This window comes from Strix aluco, unplaced genomic scaffold, assembly GCF_031877795.1.
Source record: "Strix aluco isolate bStrAlu1 unplaced genomic scaffold, bStrAlu1.hap1 H_1, whole genome shotgun sequence".
In the NCBI taxonomy this organism is placed as follows: Eukaryota; Metazoa; Chordata; class Aves; order Strigiformes; family Strigidae; genus Strix; species Strix aluco.
The window spans coordinates 587,520-608,486 of record NW_027436666.1 but is presented as its reverse complement, the minus strand read 5'-3'; the positions used below and the strand labels follow the sequence as shown (position 1 = coordinate 608,486).

The following is a 20,967-nucleotide window of genomic DNA, read 5'->3' as shown; positions in this document are numbered from 1 at the left end:
TCTACTCCAAAATAATTCAGATTAATTAATACTTTTATCAGTAAGAGTTCATCAGCAGCTGTTTCAGTAATAAATGAAAGTTAATACACATTTCTAAATTTTGTACTAGCATTCACAATCCAGAGCATTATTTCAATGTAAAACGTATGGTGAAAGCAATTTAGCAGTGGTGAAATCAACTTAATCCATATATTATAAACTATAAATTCACTATTAAATAAAAACTGCCCGAGATCACCATACATTATTTAATGGAGTAGCATTTATTCAACCAAAATAAAAGATTATTGTGCAAATACTAGACAACTAATTACATAACGTACCTTTACAGAATTATATAATATGGGTGCAGCCTGTTTCCCTGTTTTCTGTTTGAAAAATAGATTGTTTAATAACCCATCAAAGCTATCTGTAAACCAAGGGAACAATAGAGCAGATGTTGACTGTTGTCTTGTGCCTTGCAGACATAATTAAATACAATGAAACACTCACACACCCAAATAATAGAGGACAAACAAATAAAAAAATGGTACTCTATAAACATAAACCTCATTTACTGGGCACCTGTCCTATATTAATCTGTGATATTTGAACCAGCGATGAACACGGAAAAGAAGGTATTTATCTGCTTTCAGACTACAGAACAAACTACAAACAAAAAATCTGTCTCAGTCTTAAGTAGCTTTAACTTCTGCAATACTGATTCCCACATTGTTGACTTTCATAAAGCTAGGAGGGAGACACATTTGCTGTTATAACAAAGCCGGGACAGGGCAGTCACATTTTCTGTAAGCAAAACCTTCATGTATGAGTGACTCTGAATTATCCAAATAGACTAAAACCACTGTGCCTGCTGTGTAATACAAAGTCCTAAGATTCTCCTGGAAAGCCAGATTCCCCTTAACTGCAAAACACATTCCCTTTAATTATTTTCTACCCCCCTGCCCTTTTGTAAAACAGTAATGGAAAGTAAAGGTTAGATACCATAAGTATCAAACCAAGTGTTTATTTTCTAAAAGTGTCCCATAGCATTGTTCAATACATACTTTCTTTATTAATATCAATATGGACTCGCTATTTGAAAAGAATCACTATGTAAACTAATACTAAATTAAGTACCCAATCCTGCAGTTGCTGTTAGGAAACAAAGTTTCCAGATGAAAAAACAACTTAGAAAATTAACACTCAGAGTTATTGCAAAAGACCACAGAAGGATTTTTTAGCTAATAAAAAATTGTCTTGTTTTTAAAATAAATGCTTTAATAGGTGTTATTAATTTTTTATTTTAAATATAAAATTGCTTTGTTTACTGCAAACATTTTTCCTTTACATTTTATTTTATTATTTCTAAGAAACAAGACAGAATATAATGTGATCTGCATCTCTTTAGGTTAATAAAACCACGCTAGCCTCTTTCCATAGACACCACCATAAAGCATAAATACCAAATGGAAAACAAATGGAAGTATAATGTGACTGTGAAGCAAACCAATCAACCCTAAAACAGCTGAGATAGATCTCATCCAGTAGTTCATTCATTCTTTATAGAAAAGAAATGAAAATATTCCTAGGTGAATCAGATTAAAAAAAGAAAAAAACCCAACCACCCTCAGCAGCTCTGAAAGGTTGTAAAGCACTAAATTCCTTTGATTTATGAAGGCAGCATCCACCGTATTGAGCAAAACAACTCAGCATGCCGGGACCCTTTTCGCTGAAATTCCTTTATTAACACAACCTGGCTCTGCTAGTGAACAAAAGCAGTGGTGCGGTGTGTATAAATCATTAATACTATGCTGTGCAATGGCTGAATTTCCTGTGCGAGCTGGAAAGCCTTCCTGCACAACAGGGATTTTGGGGTTGGAATTGGCTGCTATGAAATGTACTTCATCATTCTCCGTGTTTGACGCTTCCCAATAGCTTTGTACTTTTCCTCTCCTTTTTCTCCCCCAAGTCCAGCAACTGCAATAGAAATTTATTGGATTTTATGTCTGCAAATAAAGGAAAAGGAAAGAAGCAAGCAAGCCCATTTAGAAGTAGAATCCTTTTCCCTTCATTTAAAGACAGGTTGTGTTCAAATAAAATCTACTACTAATGAAAAAATTTTGAATTTTTAGATGTTTGGTTTACCACTTTAAACTGAAAAAAAACTACTGAAAGTGGGGTGAGTCTTAACAAAACAAAAAAATCAACTACCACTGAAAAGCTGACTCCTCTCCAAATGAGGTAATTTTCCATTGGAGCATTTTTTAATTTTTTTTAAGAGCAAGCGGAAAGAAGGGCAATATCTGGGCACAAGGAACTCCTGAAGTTAGCTTTATCAGTGTTTTTACTTTAGGTGTACCAAAAATTTTTCCACAGAGCAACAGGCAATTTCATGTGCATGTGCTAAGCTGGAAAAGATGGTAGCAGTGGGAAAGGAAAACGAACCAAAACTCTTGGAATTGCAAGTTCTGAACACTGCCGTGTTTTTGCAGCAACACACACTGAACTTGGATAGGGAACATCAAAACTACTTATCTTGCCTCTGAAGTACATGCAATACAATGAAGTTGAATGTTTTTTCAAACTTTGAAATGAAATAGCAGTCCTTATAAAACGTTCTGCACTAAAATATTCCTTTCAGGGCTAGACACAGAAAAACCAGAGAGTATGACAGAGAGAGAGTAATGCTGAAAAAGCAGTCTCAAACCATATGCTACCGATCAGGAAAAATGACACACATTATAAAGGTAACTAAGGTTACAATCAGCCTTTCAGCTAGGCCAGAGCATGATTCCGAATGTATCAGGCATCAGCACCACCGACAAACGAATTTATCGCCATGTAAGCAGTAAACATTTAAGACACTTGGAATGCAGTTTTGCAAAAGTGAACAAGGTAAAGTCAGAAAAGGGAAACATTCCACTGTGCCATTTTACACTTATGCAGCCATCCGGCAGACTAAAGATTACAAGAATAAGCCTGCAATGCATGCAGAAGTCCCTCTGCATTACACAATAATGACATTCTGAACGGAAATAAATGAAGCCCCTGCAGTGCTATTCTGTCAGCTTTTGAAAGTAAATAACTTCGCTTCTGACAAGAGAGAGACATTTTTTTCCTCCTCCTGCCACAGAGCATTAATTGAGCTATGCAGCCATGTAACATCCCAGAGATAGGACTAATACATGACATGGAAAAAAGCTCAAGAAAGGACACTCATTGAATGTATGGGCTCCCTGATTTCTTTTCACCCCCAAGATTTCACACTAGCTCTGTTTTGACAAGATCTTGGTCTCTGGGAGAACTTTTAACAGGTTTCTTGTCTCCCTGTGCAATGCTTACTGAAACACATTTCAAGCAAATATCTTATGAAAGACAGTGCCATTATGAAAACACAAGCTTATATTTTAAAACTCCTGATCACTCCTTGTTTGTGATGAAAGTTTCATGCCCATAATCAAAACCTGTAATTAACTATTTAAATTATAGAAGGCTTACTGGCCACAGCAGAGATAAGGAAGATAGCTATAAAAAAGAGGCCATAAGAAGGAAAACCAAAGAAACAGTCTTCAAAACTACATAATAATAATTAATGTTAGTGCAACTCACTAAGGAATTGAGGCAAGGTGTGTCATAACTGTAAGTATATACACACCTCCCATGTATGAGATGATACTATTAAATTTATGCACAGTTACAAAAAAGGCATATTCAAGATGTTACAGATAGGAAGACCAACAATTTTTGGTGTATTTTGATATAAAGGGTCAAAAGGTAAATTTAAAATTGGTTTAAGATGAAAGCACTTGCATTCTTATTCATGAGCATCTGAACATCTGAAGTATTTCATTTCTAAAGTACCACACACTTCCTTTCCATATCTGGGGAAAAAGTAAAAATCAGTGACTCACTCTGTACAAAAAATAATTCACTGAATGCTTCAGTTCTTACTACAGTATCTAATTTTGATTCTGCATGTGTTCAACACAACGAGAAAGAGAAGGATCAAAACACAGTGAGATCTCTCCACAGCTGGAGCCTGCTATAGTGCAAAAGACCAAAGGCCCAACTACAACTAGTCAGGATACTACAGACATTAGATATGCTCTTTTCTCTAATTAAATTCACTGGGCTGCTGCACTGACAGAGTAGGAGGGGAAGCGAAATGTAAAAGAAGTCAATGGCACTGCATTAGGAAACTCGGAGGTAAATGAGCAATGCTACCAAAGAAATGACAGGAGTTTCTCAGGAGAGCTCTTGTACTACGCATCACACTTTAAAACTGATAAATCAACCACACATACACCTTTAAAAGGCAGGAAAGCTTGAAGGATTCTTAGAGGGTGTTGACTTCTCCCTTCCACTAACATTATTCTAACTCTATAAAGCAAGGTGATAAATTCTAGTGTCACAATTTTCATCACTTTCATTTATACTACCTATTAAATTAACATGATCATAGTATTTATTTACCAGTTCAGAAATACACACATTGAAAAACAAAAAACTTTATAGTCTAGTATTGCACGGCTACCTGTCAAAAAAAAAAAATCTAAAGGAAGCTGAATGAAATATCTACTAGTTGCCCTGAGAAAAACCCCTGCTTACATAACCACCACACACTTTCCTTGGCATAACATACCACACCACATATTTTTTCAGAAAATAACCATCCATATACATATTTAGCAAATATCAATGAATAATGACAACTTACAAATAGCCCACAATAGAAAATCCCGCCATCACTTCTCTAAAATGTTCAGAGAGCCCAGTTATAAAAACAACGCTTCTAAGCCAAAAATATTCACCTGGTTCTGCCACATGGAAGTTCCTTTGCAACTGCTCTTGCTCTTATATTCCAAAGTAGCAAATAACCTTCTTAACCGATTCTGGTTGGTTGGGGGGTTTTTGTGTTTAGCGTTAGTTCGGGGTTGGGTGTTTTGTTTTGGTTTGTTTTTTCCCTTCTAATAATTAAAGAAGGCAGTACTTAACTGAAGCACCTCCTCTCGCTATGGTGAGAAAAGACTGACCTTGTTTGACAATGCTGTAAATGCCCCAAACTAGGTCTTATTCAGAATGAGTACTGCTATAGCACTTGATCTCTAAGCCACTTCTCATTAGGCTCTGGAAAACAGCAGAACAGCTCTTATGAGACAAAAGATATGTAAGCATGTAAATTTGTCTTGCATCAGAGGTGGAGTCTCAAATACCAACTTCAAAGTTTATTGGTGAATACCAATCAATCTTATTTACCCTAATTAAAATAAACAGCACATCAAGACTGCATTCCTTACTTCCACATTAACAGTACTTCTGGATGCAACAATTACACTCCCACCTTTTGAGGTCCATTTCATTCACACACTAAAATTCCCAAAGAGTGCTGCACTGCCCCCTTTGTGCAAATGCATCCACATGATACTGTTTGTAGCATGGTAATTCCTTCTTTTCTTTTAACAGAGTACTATAATTTATCTGATAAAGTACGTTTTTCTACCCTACACATATGAATAAACAAGCACTATGTTTCTCCTGGGGCAGTGAAACTGGTTAAATGAATCAGAAAACCCTGAAAAGATTGCCTACCCTCAGTCCATCAGCTACTGGACAATTATTCAAGGCCCAGCTGTAAGAAAAACAGATGGTGAGTGAGCATTAGTAACGTGGACTTCTTTTCACTCATGCAGTCATAAGCCGAGGTTCTATGTTCTCACGTGAAAATTGCCATGAAATAGCAGACTGAGGAACAAAACTGTGCAAAGACTCCAATTTGTAAGCTTACAGATGCTTAAAATTTTCATGAGCTAAAGTCAGATTAACTGATTTTACAGGAGAGCCAGAGTGAGTTACTATAAACGGACTAGGTAAAGAAAGGCACTGTTCTCATGATAGGTTTAAACAGCGTCATCATAAAAATCAGTTATTGAATTCAACTAACATTCCTGATCCTTTGAAGACTCACTAAAGTATAAAATGCAAAAGACACATACTTAGAACTGCAATGGTGGTATTCAGCAATAGATGTGCTTGTGCTCTACAAAAAGATAAACCGTATCCAGGAGTTGTTCATCCATTTTAATTCTTTACACAATTTTAGCACAAAGATAATCTGTTCTAATCCTTATTCCATTATTGACACTATTGACTACATCAATTGAAAATGCCACCAAATAAATCAACGTTGAATTAAGCCGTGAAGAAAGAATGTGATAAAAAGTCCTTCAGACTCCTATAAATCATCAGATCCAGAAGCATGACACAAGTAACTGAGTGGGGAATTCAGCTTTTCTCCATAGTCATAATGCTTAAGGCCCAAATAAAATTACACTAATTTACCATGTAAGCACTAATGGAATAGCTGGGGTAGAGATGGAGGGTTTGCTGGTTTTTGTTTTGTTTTCATGGTGGATTCTTTTCACCATCGATATGAGAGCTGTACCGTGAACTACTTTCTTGTTAAAGACAGAAAAGGTTGATATTGAAGTTTTAGTTCAATTGTTTTCGATCTGTGAATGTCCACTATGAGCAATTGCTCCATTTAAGAGGAATTACCCTTTGTACAAACCACTTCACTATTTAAAACAAAGCACATCTATCATCATTAAACAGAAAAAAAAATTACCAATTTTAAAATAATGGTAGCAGCACTGTACACTATGAAATGGAATATAATGTGATGTTTCAAAACAACACTTGACTTTGTTAATTTACTTAGAAAATACCAAATAAATAACCCTATGTCCAGGAAAACACGTATCAGAGGGAAATACCAGTTAATAGAACTAAGCCTCCATTAATATACGCTAAATCCCAATTTACAAGCAGTCAAAATTTTACTGCAAAAATTACTTCATGCTAGTATTTGATGTAAGCTGGTGGTCAGAAATTATTTCTGGTATTGATGTGTCTTATTAAGGGGGAGAAGAGAAAATAGATGTGTTTAGCTGTTTCTAACACCATAAAATATTACCAAATGATAGGGTGCACTACAGATCCAAGTTCCCTTTTCCTGTATCTTTAAATATTGACAGTAGGTAAAATTCTAACCCAAATGCATCTACACTTCTCCCAGTTATCCTTATCTTTATAATGACGCAGTAAAAACTTCCAAATAAAACCATATATCTTCCTTCTGTTCATTGCTATCACTGATACAGTCATTTTGGATTTAATGTTGTTTGAAAGCTCTTTCTGGATTTCTAAAGTTAGAAGCATCTTAGTAAGACAACATCCAATTAATTTCAGACCACTTCAAACAGCTTAACTAACTCAGAAGCATCCTTCAGTATAGGTTGGCTTTTTCAAGTGAATATCTTATTGACACTTAATCTATAATGTGAACTAGGCCCCTGTACTTTATTTATTTTCAACAGTTAAACTTTAAATGTTTTTAGGTAAAGCATCCTGTATGCACAAACTCTTTTTAAAAATTTCAGTTCCTCACTTAGCTCTTAAAACATTATATATCTGTGTGATCTGGAAGATGTCAGAGCAAATACTCGTTTCTGACACTGGACAAAGTAGTAGAGCACTTCTGTGGGTACACTGTGGAAAACAATTTATCCATTTATACTAAACACACTGAGCAAGCGGTGTTAGTTTAGCAAGTAAATCATGGCCAATTTTAAATGACTACCAAAACACAGCTTTTTCCCAAATGATTAATACAGCTCCACAGAAAAGCACCATCCTCATGGCTACCTAAATATTTATTGACAGGAAGACTGGGTTGCCCATCCTGAGGAGAATGTAATGCCTTCTATAGCCTTTCATGAAAGACATATATTCAATTATAAAACTTATATGTGACAAAATACTAGCGTATTCAGCAGATGTACACAAAAAGAGCGAATAATTTTTCTCACAGATTCTAAATAGATGGTAAAGTTTAACAGCCAAGAGAGAGCTCGGTTGTAATACAGATGTCTGAATACATTTTAACTGAGGTACAAGGGAGCAGACATATCTGAAGCACAATTTCTAGAGGAAGAAAATACTCTGCTCTATAGGGTCACATAATGTCTATATACTGCTAGTCACAGGGTCCACAGGCGGGGGGGAATCACTGGTTATTAAGTCGCCAGATAAAGCTTTTAGATTACCAGTATTTAAGATCAATAGACAACTTTATAGAGTGAGAAAAACATTTACAGTTTCACTGAAATAGTAATATTTGCACTAAACATACAAAACATGGGTATTTTTATAGGTTTGCTAGAATTTATCAGATATGGGAAAAATTGGAAAAAAAAAAATCAAGTAGACTGCCATGGTAAAAGTTTATTAATGTTTTGCAAAAATATAAAACACTTCTTATCCTTTCCTATTTAAAACCAGAACCATGCTATGTTAGCTTTGTAGGTAATGTCACCAGGGTACTACCTTCCTGCCTGAATAATTCTGAGATAAAGTAACATTGCTTCTAAAGCAATACTTATCCAAATACATAAAATAATAAGTCATATCTGAATTAAGATGATAATTATCTGACTTCCTAGGAATCCAGAATAACTAAAATACCAACCAGCAGTCAAAAGAAGCAACAAGCACAGGATTTTGAACCTGCCACAATTATCATCAGGAATTCAGATGACTTTTTAACTTATATATAATTGTGATTAGTAGAGGCAGAATGATTCTAAACTGACAATGGGATTAACCAGCTAGGAAAGCCAACACTTTAAAAAAAATACTTTCAGTGTGGCAGTTAATCCACTTAAAGAGTTAAAAATTATCCGCTAGATATAGCACTTTGTAAAGTGCATTAGCAATCACTTCTCATCTTTCTCTCAAATGGAAGAGATGGAATTGAATTCACTATTTTAAAGTAATCATTATGGTTGCACAGTTTCTTAAACCTTAAAGCAGTGCCATGCTACAGATGTGTTTGCATAATGATACTGCAATAGCTCACACAGGAAGGTTATTATAGCACCTAACCTCATCTTTATGTTACCCTTTATCAGCTCCTTGTGTGGCCATGTTGACCTCTCACCTTAATTCACATTTTTCCTTTCAAAAGGTGGATCTTTAACATAAAAATTGTTGTTTGGCAAACTCAGAAGAAGAAATCCAACAAAATACAGGAGTACATTTTGTATACAAACAGTAAGTGCATAAGTCACACTGGATCATTAAAGCTGATCTATAAATGTAATTTCCAAAACGTATCCAGAATACAGAACTACTAAGAACATACATTTTAGTTATGACATGCAATTTATTGAAATAGTAAATACACCATATTTATCTGATGCAAATTTTAATTGCAGACACATGAATCCCTCCCACATACATGTATAATCTAGGGCGTATACAAGAATCTTTTATTATGCACTCCCATGCCGGAAGTCAGAAATGGTTTATACTACACTATTGAAGGAAAAAAAAAATGCTACAGAAGGGTTTATATCCTGCAAATACTTGAGTTCTGTTCTTTCAGCAGTAATAGAAAACAAATATTCTGAAAGGAAAATAAGCTTTTAATCTATTTTATTTAATCTTTAGGTAAAAACAGAATTACTGTAAAACATCTTTCAGGCATTTGTAAATACAGAAATAAAGTTAGAGACTGTTTCATGGAAGTCAATATGAATATAAACTATTGTAGTGGAAGCTGGAAGAAATGTCCCTATTTGTTACAGTAGGCACAAGAATTTTTCTCCCTGAAGTTTCAGCAGAAAGTAACAGAATAAATAGGATTATTCATTTTTGCATGATAACATATTTCTGTCTTGGCTCTACATACTTACTAGATGACTCCCTATAATGGTGGACTCAGTTATAACATAGAGAAGTAGAATACAATGATGATTCCAAAATACTAGTTTAAAAATAATGTGTTATTATCTAGTTATTTGTTTCATGTTATAACAGAGAGAAGGTACCAAATGGTAAATAATTTAGGGAGAGGGAGGGGTGGAAATACTTAAAAAAACCCCTAGAAGCAAGAATTATATGCAATTAATTAAAAAAAATTCTTAAAAATGGACTAGAAATTGATATTGTTTTGCTGATATCAGAATTTTTTAAAAACCCATTCCAATATACTTCAGAGATAGAAGTATTAATTCTGCACAGATATAGCTTCAAAAAAATCTTTTTCCCCTTTTTTTTTTAGTGAACTAAAAATCAGCTTGATTTTAATCAGCAGCATGTTTCAACACAGACTTAAAATTCCTGGCTTCAAAGAAGGCTTAAACAAAATTGCCATTGGGCACATTTACATTAGAAGTATAATTTATGCCTGCAAGTGAATAAAGAGCTGTCCTTTATGGCTGAAACTCTGCTACAGTATCCACAAGAAATGCAGTCAAAGTACTGTGTTAAATATCTATAAAGAGCATCAACAAAGACATTGCAAAAAAAAAAAAAAATATGCAAAGGCTTGATGCTCAGTTAAAACATATTTTCTACTCACTCTCACCATTCTTAAGTGCAGGCACAACATTCACTCCACACAGTGGGAGACATTTATACAGTCTATTCACACGAAAAATATTTCCAAGATTACAAATCCCCCAAACGATGCTGACAAAGCAGGCACTATAGGAAAAGAAAAAGTTAAGCAAACTTACCTGCTGTAAGTACATAAAAGTCAAGGCACAGGAGAGCTGGGGACACATGCCCACATTCGGCAGTGCCACGCAGGTTGCACCCGTAAGGGGATGCTGCATGGTGTTGCTCTGAAGTCTACGTAGAACAAGTGAGGGGGCTTGCATGCAAGCACGTTTGCCCTATCTTGTCACTACGTTTTTTTTTTTTTTCCTTTTGATTATTTAAGTGAGAAACAGTATTTCTCGAATGCCTTTTTTTCCCCAGCGCTAGATCCCTACATTCATTTGTCAGCTAAGGCAACTTGGTAGATTTAAACTACGAATTTTTAACAGAGAGAAAAAAAAGAAGACACAGCCTGCAGCCTATTGATGAGCAAATGGAACTTCCTCAATGACAGAGAGAGCTGAAGCTTGTCTCACTACAGTAGCTGCTGACTAGTAGAGAGAGAGATTGACTCAGTGAGGCTCAGTCGGCTGGTGCTGATGCTGCACAGCTTCTCATTTGTCAAATGGGTCCTAGGGCAGGGTCTTTACCACTCACCAAAATTCAAATACTGCATTTTAAAAATCCCTGGAGAGGATAGGGAAGGAGAGAAAGTGAGCGCGCTGTATCACAGGCATCCATGAGATCTGGGCAATTAGTGTCATTGCCCAGCTGGGACTGAATGCCTGTTATGATTCTGCACGCACACATACACACTCACACACACACACACACTATTTTTTTCCTCCCAGGACTCACACCTGACATAAAAAGGGCTTTCCCCTTCTCAGAACAAAAGTATGAAGCACAAAGTGGGGAAGGGAAAGAATCTTGGCTAGTTAAGAGGGTTCCAGCAAATATACAGTGCTATCAGTAACCGAGCTTTTTAAAAATACAAATTCTTTTTATATCTATGTTTCATTCATCATCTAGTTTCCTAGAGAAGCCTATAAAAGCGTTACAGCAAAACTGTGAAATATCTGTGTAACCACTGCAGCAGAAACACTAGGAATGAAATAAAATCCTATGGCACGCTGTGTCTACTTTACTGGGGGGAGGGGAGCAGGCTCGGATAAAGACTGTATCTTAAAATTGGTCTAAAACCCATCTCATCTAAAATTACAAATTTATTTGACAGCTAGTCAATCTATTATAAAGGACTGCCCTATCAGGTTACATGGAAAAATTACATTTGCAATTTTCAGAATTTAATGTTTACTTTTTACTTTGAGAGTGATACCTCAAATTAGTATTCCACTCTTGCAGGCTTCTTCTTTTTCCCCCTTTATTTTATGGAGTAATAATTATTCATTAGCAGATCTAGTTAGTCTTTATGTAATAAAGTAGGATGTGACCTGCAAATCAAATAATTTATATTACAGCTTGTCCTTGAGGTCCCATATTACAGATCTCTCTTTTTTTCTTAGATACAACTCAAGTATAACAGAAGATACTACTATTTTTAATTGGAATTTGACAAATGAATTAAATATTAATTCTTCAGGAAAAAAGGTCAAACCTCAAAGCACCACCTCAGGTTTTGAAGGGGTTCCTTTTAAAAAGACTCTGCAGAAGATTTCAGAATTACCTATTTTATAGGATATCTAACTCCCACAAAAACACATCTTAGATCAAGAGTTTAGCGTTAACAACAACAGATAAATAACCAACATACAAAAGAAGTCTATTTCATCAACAGCATAACTGGTTTGATATGAAGATCTACCCTTAAAAACAAATAATAGTCCCCACTTAACTGGAAACAGATACAAAACATGTCACGGCAACTCAGGCGCTGTATAAAAAAAAAATATTCTTTTTCATTCTACATGTGCGCACACATACCTGCACCCACACAAGCTTCAGAGACTGATTTAGATCCACTAAGTCTTCTTCATGCAAAAACGAAAATTCTCCAGCAGAATCAGTTATTACATAATTTTCTCTCTCAAAAGCAGTCAATACAACAAAACTAATGTATTTAGAACCCAGCAATTAACACCAAAATAATCATGCACAAATTTACAATATAGGGATTGGTTTTGGCTTAGGAAACATCCATGCTTTTGCAGTTTATCATGGACTGATCTACTAGAACAGACCAGATACAGAACAGCACAGATTACTTTATCACAAAAAAAGACCCCAACCCCCCCCAAAAAAAACACCAACAAAAAAACCCCACATGCCACAGAGCAAGAGAGAGCGAGAAGGAGGAGAAATGAACCCTCTTATGGTCTTTCTCCTTTTTTCATTCTTTCTCTCTGCCTTAAGCAGTCTCCTGTTCTGACAGGAGTATGTCATGCTTTTCTTCATTCTTTTTTTTTTTTTTTTTCTTCCTAGCACAGAAAGGCTGTTATTCTGCAAATGCTCTAACCTGATAGAATTTTCCTTCAGCTCATTTTCATATGAAATACCATAAATAATACATGGTACTTTAATAAGACCTTATCAGAATGTTTAATGAAAAACAAATACATTATATAAGGAGGTAAATAACCAGCTCGTTCCACATTATGTCAAAAATCAAAGGCAGCATGTTTCCTAGCCAAACAGTTTGGAACTATATAAGTCTATCCAATTTCCCAAAGTGAAGTTCTGGAACATGGTGATGGTCAAGCAAAGTTTCTTCTGTCTACAGCACTATTTTACAGCTAAAAGGACATCCATAAAACAGATTAAACTCTTAAAAGCTGTGTGTTGAACAATTACTTCAAGAGAATTCAGTAGTGTAAATGTAGCTCATATTAATTGTTAAATTTCTCATTGGTCTTTTATCCTTAATTTTCATACATTTCACAATAAGAAAAATACGACCCACAAATACTATGAATTCCTTACATTCGTATATTCATATTATTAAAACATCAACATTTTAACTATCCAGATCATCTATAAACATACATAATTCAGTAGTGTAAGAGACCTAAAAAAGAAACAGAATTCTTTAGCCTGATATATGCTACTTCAAGAGATGCAGGGGAAAGTCATTACCAATTTTCATCCCTTCCAAGGATAACTTGTCATTATGTCTAAAAAGAAAAAAGGTAACAAAATGTGTTTTATTTTTATAAAAATAAAATCAATGTCTCTTCTTTAAAGCCATTTCCTTGTTTATACACACTCTTCTACCAAACCCAAGCCATTAATCATAACCACATTCCAAGTTCTGGCTATATATACAGTAAGTACCACCACAAATTTGCCAAAGGTACATGAATGACTGTACACAATCTGACCTTCTATCCTCATGCACTGTGACAGTGTCACTGTAACTACTATTTCACAGAACAGCATATGCCCCATCAACATCTCATCTGCAAATTGTTAACAACTTGATTTTTCCCTTATTCTACAAAAAAATCAACATGTGCAATTGCAAAGCCCGCTTTACCTACAGCATACGACATCTTCCAGTTGCCTCAATGCTGCTCTGGTGGGTCAGTAATGGAACTCAGTTATCCCACACTCCGTTGCTGGTATTATCAATTAGATATCAATTGACAACAGCTACGGACCTTTTTCAAAACAAAAAGGAGGCTACCAATCTACACAAACCACAAATCAGCCTCTGTGGGAGTTCAGTTAAAAATGTAGAAATAAAAAGTTCTTCTGCAGTGATAACAGATCATCTGAGGTGCAGTGCCTAGGACACCACCACGAGAGGCAACACTCCCTTTTCCAAGCTGTCTGGATTGTCCGTGTCATGGTACAGAACATGGGCAGAGAACCTACAGATAGGCACCCTCTCCCCACATCCAATGAGATTGCCATTTAAAAAACAACAACAGCAAAGTGCTGATGAATCTTGAATATGCAAATAAAAACATGAAATCCAAGAGACCCTGAAACAAAGCAAAAAGAACCAACAGCATTTCTCACACAGCTGACGTACAGATACAAAAAACACTCTTTCATTTACAATGCATTTGTTTATGTAGTATAACACCTTCCATTTAAAATCATCCACTCAATTTGTTGTGATCTGGTAGTCAGCTTCTACTCCTCAAAAGTTAAAATTTCACATTTACAAACATTCAGCCTAAAAGTTAACCTTTAGAATTATCACAGGAGACTGCCTAATCAGTCAAACCTTTTCCATCAAGTAAAAAAAGATCTGAAAGAGATCACCTGCAAGACCACACACCATTTTACACTTCAGACTTGTCTCAGTAGTACCTTCCACTAAGTTTACACATATAGAAGGCATACAGGATTATAAAAAGATTGCACACCTCCAGACATCAAGCTTTTAAAAAAAAATATTTAAAAATCACAACTGCATATTAGATTATCCATGTGAAGAACGTATTCTCAACTTTATAAAATGGTTGATGTGGTATAAAAATAATACAGGCAAGTGGCACAGGAGCTAATAGTAGTGCAGTCCTTTCTCTAAAGACTCCTTTTCTGACACCACATGAAAAAATAGGTCCCAGGACTTCAAATCATGAAAAGCAGCATATTATGAGCTTAAAAATAGAATCCTTCGTTAACATATTTTGACAAATTATTAGCAATTATTAATATCTTTGTCTTTATTTCACATAGTATTCTGTTTTCTTATATATGTGTGTCATGGCTTTTAAAAGTAAACTAGGGAAATATCACTGATTTTTTAAATAATTTGTTTTGTTGAAAAGACTAAATAAAAGGTTTTCCCCTCTATTGTTTTCAGTTAATGGGGGCCATCTCATCCTTGCAGTGATATCTCCTTATCACAGAATTCCTTATTTCTAATTTAAGGTTTCTGTTAAGCCTGCTCTTTACTAGGTCTTTGCACAAAGATCAAGACATTACAGAGGCTCATGCTCACCTCAGGCAAGTAAGACTCACTAATTTTCTGTTTCTATTAAGCACTGTGTTATGTCCATTGACTTCTCCAGTATTTCATACCCAATGTCTACAAGGACTCTGTAGTTCAGTTAACCTCTTCAGCACCACTTAATACATATTTCATAAGCATTCAACATTAACCATCTAGATTTTTCACAACATAAGACGACAAAAGCCCTTACTCCCACCAATGTGTTTGGGGTGGAGAAGGTAACAAAATAAATGGGGAAAAAAAAGAAGTTTGGCCCTTAAAGAGTTAGAGACATTGCCAAACAGAAGATAGATGTTCCTGGACAGGTCTTAATTTTCTGGCCTAGAGTATCTGGATATTCTGTAGAAAGCAAGGGGTGGGGGGGAGGCGGGGGGGGCACGATGGAAAGACGACAAGCCTAACTTGATCCTCATACAGTTTTGTGCGAGTTTCCACCAGCGCATCTCCTCAAAAATCACCGGATTTCGCGTATTTCCCTGCAGACAGCAGGGTTGGCCCCCCCGGGCCCGTCCCCGCACGGCCGTAGCGGGCACTCCATCTAGCGGGGACGCGGGCGATGGCAGCCTGCCCGCACCGCTCCGCCCAGCCCGGCAGCTGCCCGGCCGGGGGGGAACCGCAGCTGCTGCGCAACTGGCTGGGTAAATCAAGGGGAGAAACAAGTATTTGATCGGGACACTCGTGTCTCAAAAACATACGCCTACGCCTAATCACAGCACTGCACGTGAAGGCACGGGATGAGGTTCCAAACACCCCTTGGGGATCGCCATCATCCTTGCTCTCTTCTGTCTACACGTTGCCATCCACTTTCTCTGCTAGCATGGGCACAAATGACTCAGTTGCCGGAGAGCTGGAAAGGCAGCATGGCTGATGACTGAAGGAGCAAAAGCTTTCAGAAAGCGCCCGTCCCCCGATGGCACAAGCGTCATTGCCAGCACAAAGGAAGGATGGCACTCTGCAGAGCAGGGAGCAGCGAGTGCGGCTGCCCTGGTTCAGGAAAGTTTAAGGTTAGTGGGGGAAATAAAAAAAAAAAAAGCAGCTTTATCTTAACTGTTACCTTCAGAGTACAGACTCAAGAAGCAGAGAAAGACAGACAGCACCAAGAAGGTGAAATAGAAACTGGTGCAGCAAAACCCTTTGTCAATCCCACTGCTACCTCACCTAGCACAAAGGTAGTAAGTACAGACACTTCAACATTTCACTCTCAGAAGTACAGGGTGCTCTCACCCACCATGCCCTACTGTCACAACACCAAATAAACTTTCTCAAACAGAGTACAGAGAATCTTTAAGTCTGACACACTGGTACAACACTGCTTCGCTTTGACAGAAGCATCCAGCTATAATAATTACCATTTACATTATTCTTAATATTGTAACATTAACAAGAAGACATCGTGTGTCACGTGTAGTGTTGTCCTATAATATTCTTTCCAAAATTCCAGATGAAAAGACAGAACAATATGACTCTTAGAAAATTAACTCAGAATTAAATTTAAAAACTCAGGATTTAAAAAAAAAAAGTCATATACAAAATTAATGAGTATTGATCACAGAAAATTGTGTACAACTTCTTAAGTAGCTTAAAGCTTCAGTATGTGGGATGGGAGGGCTGCAAACTACTCAAAAAAAGAAAGTCAACAGAAAAAAAAAAGTAGTCTACCATTTTATCTGAAGTGATGAAGCCTGCTGCTGCTGTTCGTTAAGTATCAGGAGAAAGAGAGAGCATTTAAATAGTAAGGACATACTATATATATTTCACCCAAATCTGGTTTTATATATAAAACTCTGTTTTCTTATTTTATATAGACACATATATAGTCACTTGCAGTACTACAATCTCTATTTTGTTCACATGGAATATACTTATTTTAAACTAAAATTTTCACACAAATTAATTAATCAACAAATGTTTGCCCCAATTTTTTGCTCCTTGATTTGCACCACCAATCTCACTCACACTTTGCTGCTGTTATAAAATCACAAGGAAAGAATTTATCTTGGAATATGGAATAAGCAGCAGGACCACATGAACTTAGACCTTGTTTTCATGTGGTAGTAATAAAAGTTAACAAAAAATCCACCAAATGCAATTATAAGTATTGCAATTATATGTAGGGCAGCACAAACACATCTTGCTGAACTTTTAGGTTTTTGTGAAAGATTATTAATCTCTTAACCAAAAAATTAAAAGAATGTCAAATCTCAGAAGAAGAATAAATGATAGATTAATTATACTGTTATGTAAAGGTTGTATCTTTTCTCTGTAGGAATTAAATTAACTGGACATCAGTGCAGTTTCCTTCTACAATGAAACCACTTCTCCTTTTATTATTCTGTCTACAGCTGGATATCTCTCATATATTCTGCCTGAATCTAAATCCACCAGACTTAGTCCACAATGCAGCAGCTCATTTTAATGTATAACAGCTAAATATTAACGTGCTCGTGTATCAAACCAACAAATCCTCCATTAACTGCAGCTGAATCTCTAAATCTCCACTTCCCCTGTCCTTTGCTTACAGTTTACAGCCTGCCCACTCCCTGTGAGTATGTGATCCCTCCAGTGCAATGAACAATACCTCCACAGTTCCCTTGAGGACTTTATTTATCATCGTCTACCAGTAAACCTCAAAATATTCCTCATCATTTTGACACTACCCCATAAGATGGACTAAGTCAGTTTTAAATTTAGCTCAATGACTCTTCAAAATCTAGCTTTTCATCTTTAATTCTTTCTTGTGGCTTTCAGTCTGACTTTCAACTAAAAATCTTAGAATTCTTATGGCCAAGCCCGAAGGGTTCTAATTAAATACCCATCTTCACCCAAAGAGATAAAGATGCAGCTCAGGAGAATTAAAACGGAGGGTTTTGTAGCTTTGAGCTTCAGTTTATACTGTCACACGCTACCAAGGCATTTCAAAGTAGCCAGCTATACACTCTCCAAAAGACCATTCCAGCAGAAAGGCGTCAGATGCCATGACCCAACCTCATCCTATGCCACAATCCATGAGGAGAAAGGTTGGTTGTTTTGTGGGGTTTGGGGTTTTTTTTTTTAGCTTAAGAATTTTGGCTGTATATAACCCTTGCAGAATTACATGCTTTGGCATAAAGACAGCATTGCATATGGAATTGATACAAAGCTGCCTATATAGGCCTGCGCATTAAACCTTCAACTAGGGACAGAAGTACTGTGTAAGAAAGTTCAATCTTACATACAGAGTCAATATTGTGTCTCTTATTTTTTTCCAGTTTATTCTATCCACTGGTTTTGAAAGAAGCAGTTTCTTTTTTATAACCTTTTTTTCCCCTGAATCCTTCAGGGATCCTGTCCTCTCCGTACTACCTTACCAATCACTTCATTAGTGTAACCTCTATCAGGACTGTTCATGAGTCCAGCATCAGCTCCCTCCTCTCTTCACTCTCTAATTGGTATTTTTTTTATCTTTTCCTACTTCAATTGATAAGGTGTCACATTCAACATCGCTGAGTCTTCCTTTTCCTCAGCTAATAACTACAGTCTGCAAATTCTTCTACAATATTCTGTAGAAGTTATTTGCTTTCATCAACTCTAATCAACTCTCTCTTGTTATGGTGGCCATCCTTCACCTCTCCTACGTGTAATTCCTTCCCCTCTCTGATCTTCTTTTATTCAATGAAATCCACACTGGTAACACTGAATTCACTCCAGTTTTTCCCTCTGTTGCTTTTTGGCATTATCGCTACTTCTTTTACTTTCTGCATAAAGTTCAAGGTTCTCATCCTCCAGGATTCAGACCATTCAAGATTTGGCATTAAAATCTACTCCTGTTGAACATTTACACATGGATTACCCAGCAACTTTCTCTAAGAATACTCTCAGTATTCTATCTCACACATCTACATCCAGACTCCCCTGTGCTCCACTCATGGGTGCCTTCCTCTCAGTCGTGCTGACGGAGCATAGACACATTTTCATAATAATCCAGATACAGTAGACTCGTGATCTCCTCCAAAACACTTGCTCAATTTCTGCTCAAACAAGGCAGAAAAGAATACATCAAACAGATAACCTTATTAATTAGCAAATAATGTATTTAAATGAAGGGATGGGGGACAGAGAAGCATAGATATTAACATGTTTTTGAAGTGGTTGTTCAAAGCAATACAATGCCAAGACTCTACAAGTAACTCACTTTTTCTTTATGTTACTATATCCACAAAGCATATACATTGAATAAAAAGCACCATCCTGTGTACATCTCATGCATTATTACAGAAATTAAAATTTAAATTTAACTAAATTAAATTTGCAGTATTACATCAAGTACTAACTTAGCTGTTCTTTCCTATAACTAAACCCAGCGTAGTGCAAGTTCTAATACCTCCCTGCATTTACATCAGCTGTGTCCTGTAAGGACTGCCTCTCAGAAGGACTCCTTAGATCATTCTGCACGCCTGTTCAAACCTTTGGCCTCCCTCCTGAGCCTGCCATCACAGATGCCAATTGTGATGAAGATACCTCTGCTGCAGGAGACTAATTGAGACCAGCCGTGAATTTCATCCAGGCCACTAAACAGTCATCAGGTGCTAACATCAGGTCTCAGTCAACATAAGCAAAGTGACCTACACACAAAGGGTTTTACATCTAATTACAAGCGTTTAGTGACATCCAGTTACCTGAAAGTGAACTCTAAAGAGACAGACTGTACCTCACTGGTACATAATAACCTCCCTGCTCCAGAGACAATCTCAACCCTTATTAAGATGTAGCACATATCTTACAGTATCAGCTACATTATGTGTATAATAGATGCAGTTTTAGTATTGGCTCTTGAATTTTTATTAGAAGCTGATATTATTGATAGCAAAGTTGCATGCCCTAATTCTGATAAGAAATATTGCTGGGGTGTAAGAGTCTTACATATCGATAAAAAGGTAAAATAGCAAATATTTGAACTGTCTCCGCTGGAATACAGAATAGTTGAGAACAAAACTAGATCCAAGGACTCACTAGTAATCTCCAGACATGGCAACTTCAAGATTTCACAGATAAACAAAATGGCAGAAAAAAGTCAGGATTAACTAAAATCAGCAGCTAGACTACAAATAACAAATAGTAAAAAATGTGTAGCACTGTTCCACCCTACACTTATGGTGAGCCAAACTCACTGAAACTAGTAGAAGTCTGAACACTCAGTGAATGCAGTCCCGGGCTCTCTGAACACAAAACACCTACAGTGCTGCAGATAAGTTAGCAGGAACATTTTTCTCAAGGATTTGGTGACACTTCTAGAGTTAAAATGCATGAAAAAAAATTCTCATGTTATTAGTTTCATTGATAAAATATTACTAAAATAACTGGCAATACTAGGACTGGATAATTACTTACACCTGATTAACACCAATCCTCAAAAAATTTGTCTTGACACAAAGCCAAGGTGTGCTTTCATTTACTTATCATTCTTACTTAAATATTTCAGAACTATTGCTGAAAAGCCAACATAATTTTATGACTCAGATAATATGGAAAGAAACACATTTGAATAAAGCAAACTTTAACAATCTTATTTACCTAAATCTTACCAAAATAATTCAATTGCCATAAAATAGACTTAGTCAAGGAACAAGACAGCCTTG

The 20,967-nt window shown here is 36.3% G+C and overlaps 1 protein-coding gene across 25 annotated transcripts in view; it reads right to left on the bottom strand.

Annotated features, from left to right (window-relative positions):
* The window catches only part of LOC141919139 (RNA binding protein fox-1 homolog 1), a 766,805-nt gene that overhangs the window by 280,997 nt on the left and 464,841 nt on the right, over positions 1-20,967 (bottom strand). For 4 of the 25 annotated variants that reach the window (XM_074814141.1, XM_074814142.1, XM_074814148.1 and 1 more), the window contains exon 1: positions 10,563-10,943. The exons of 11 other annotated variants lie outside the window; for them this stretch is intronic. In XM_074814141.1, the coding sequence (XP_074670242.1) occupies positions 10,563-10,706 (144 nt within the window). In that variant the 5' untranslated portion in view covers positions 10,707-10,943. Of the gene's footprint in view, positions 1-10,562; positions 10,950-20,967 lie in introns of those variants that run through there. 10 more of the 25 variants (XM_074814149.1, XM_074814156.1, XM_074814137.1 and 7 more) reach the window with 7 other exon arrangements.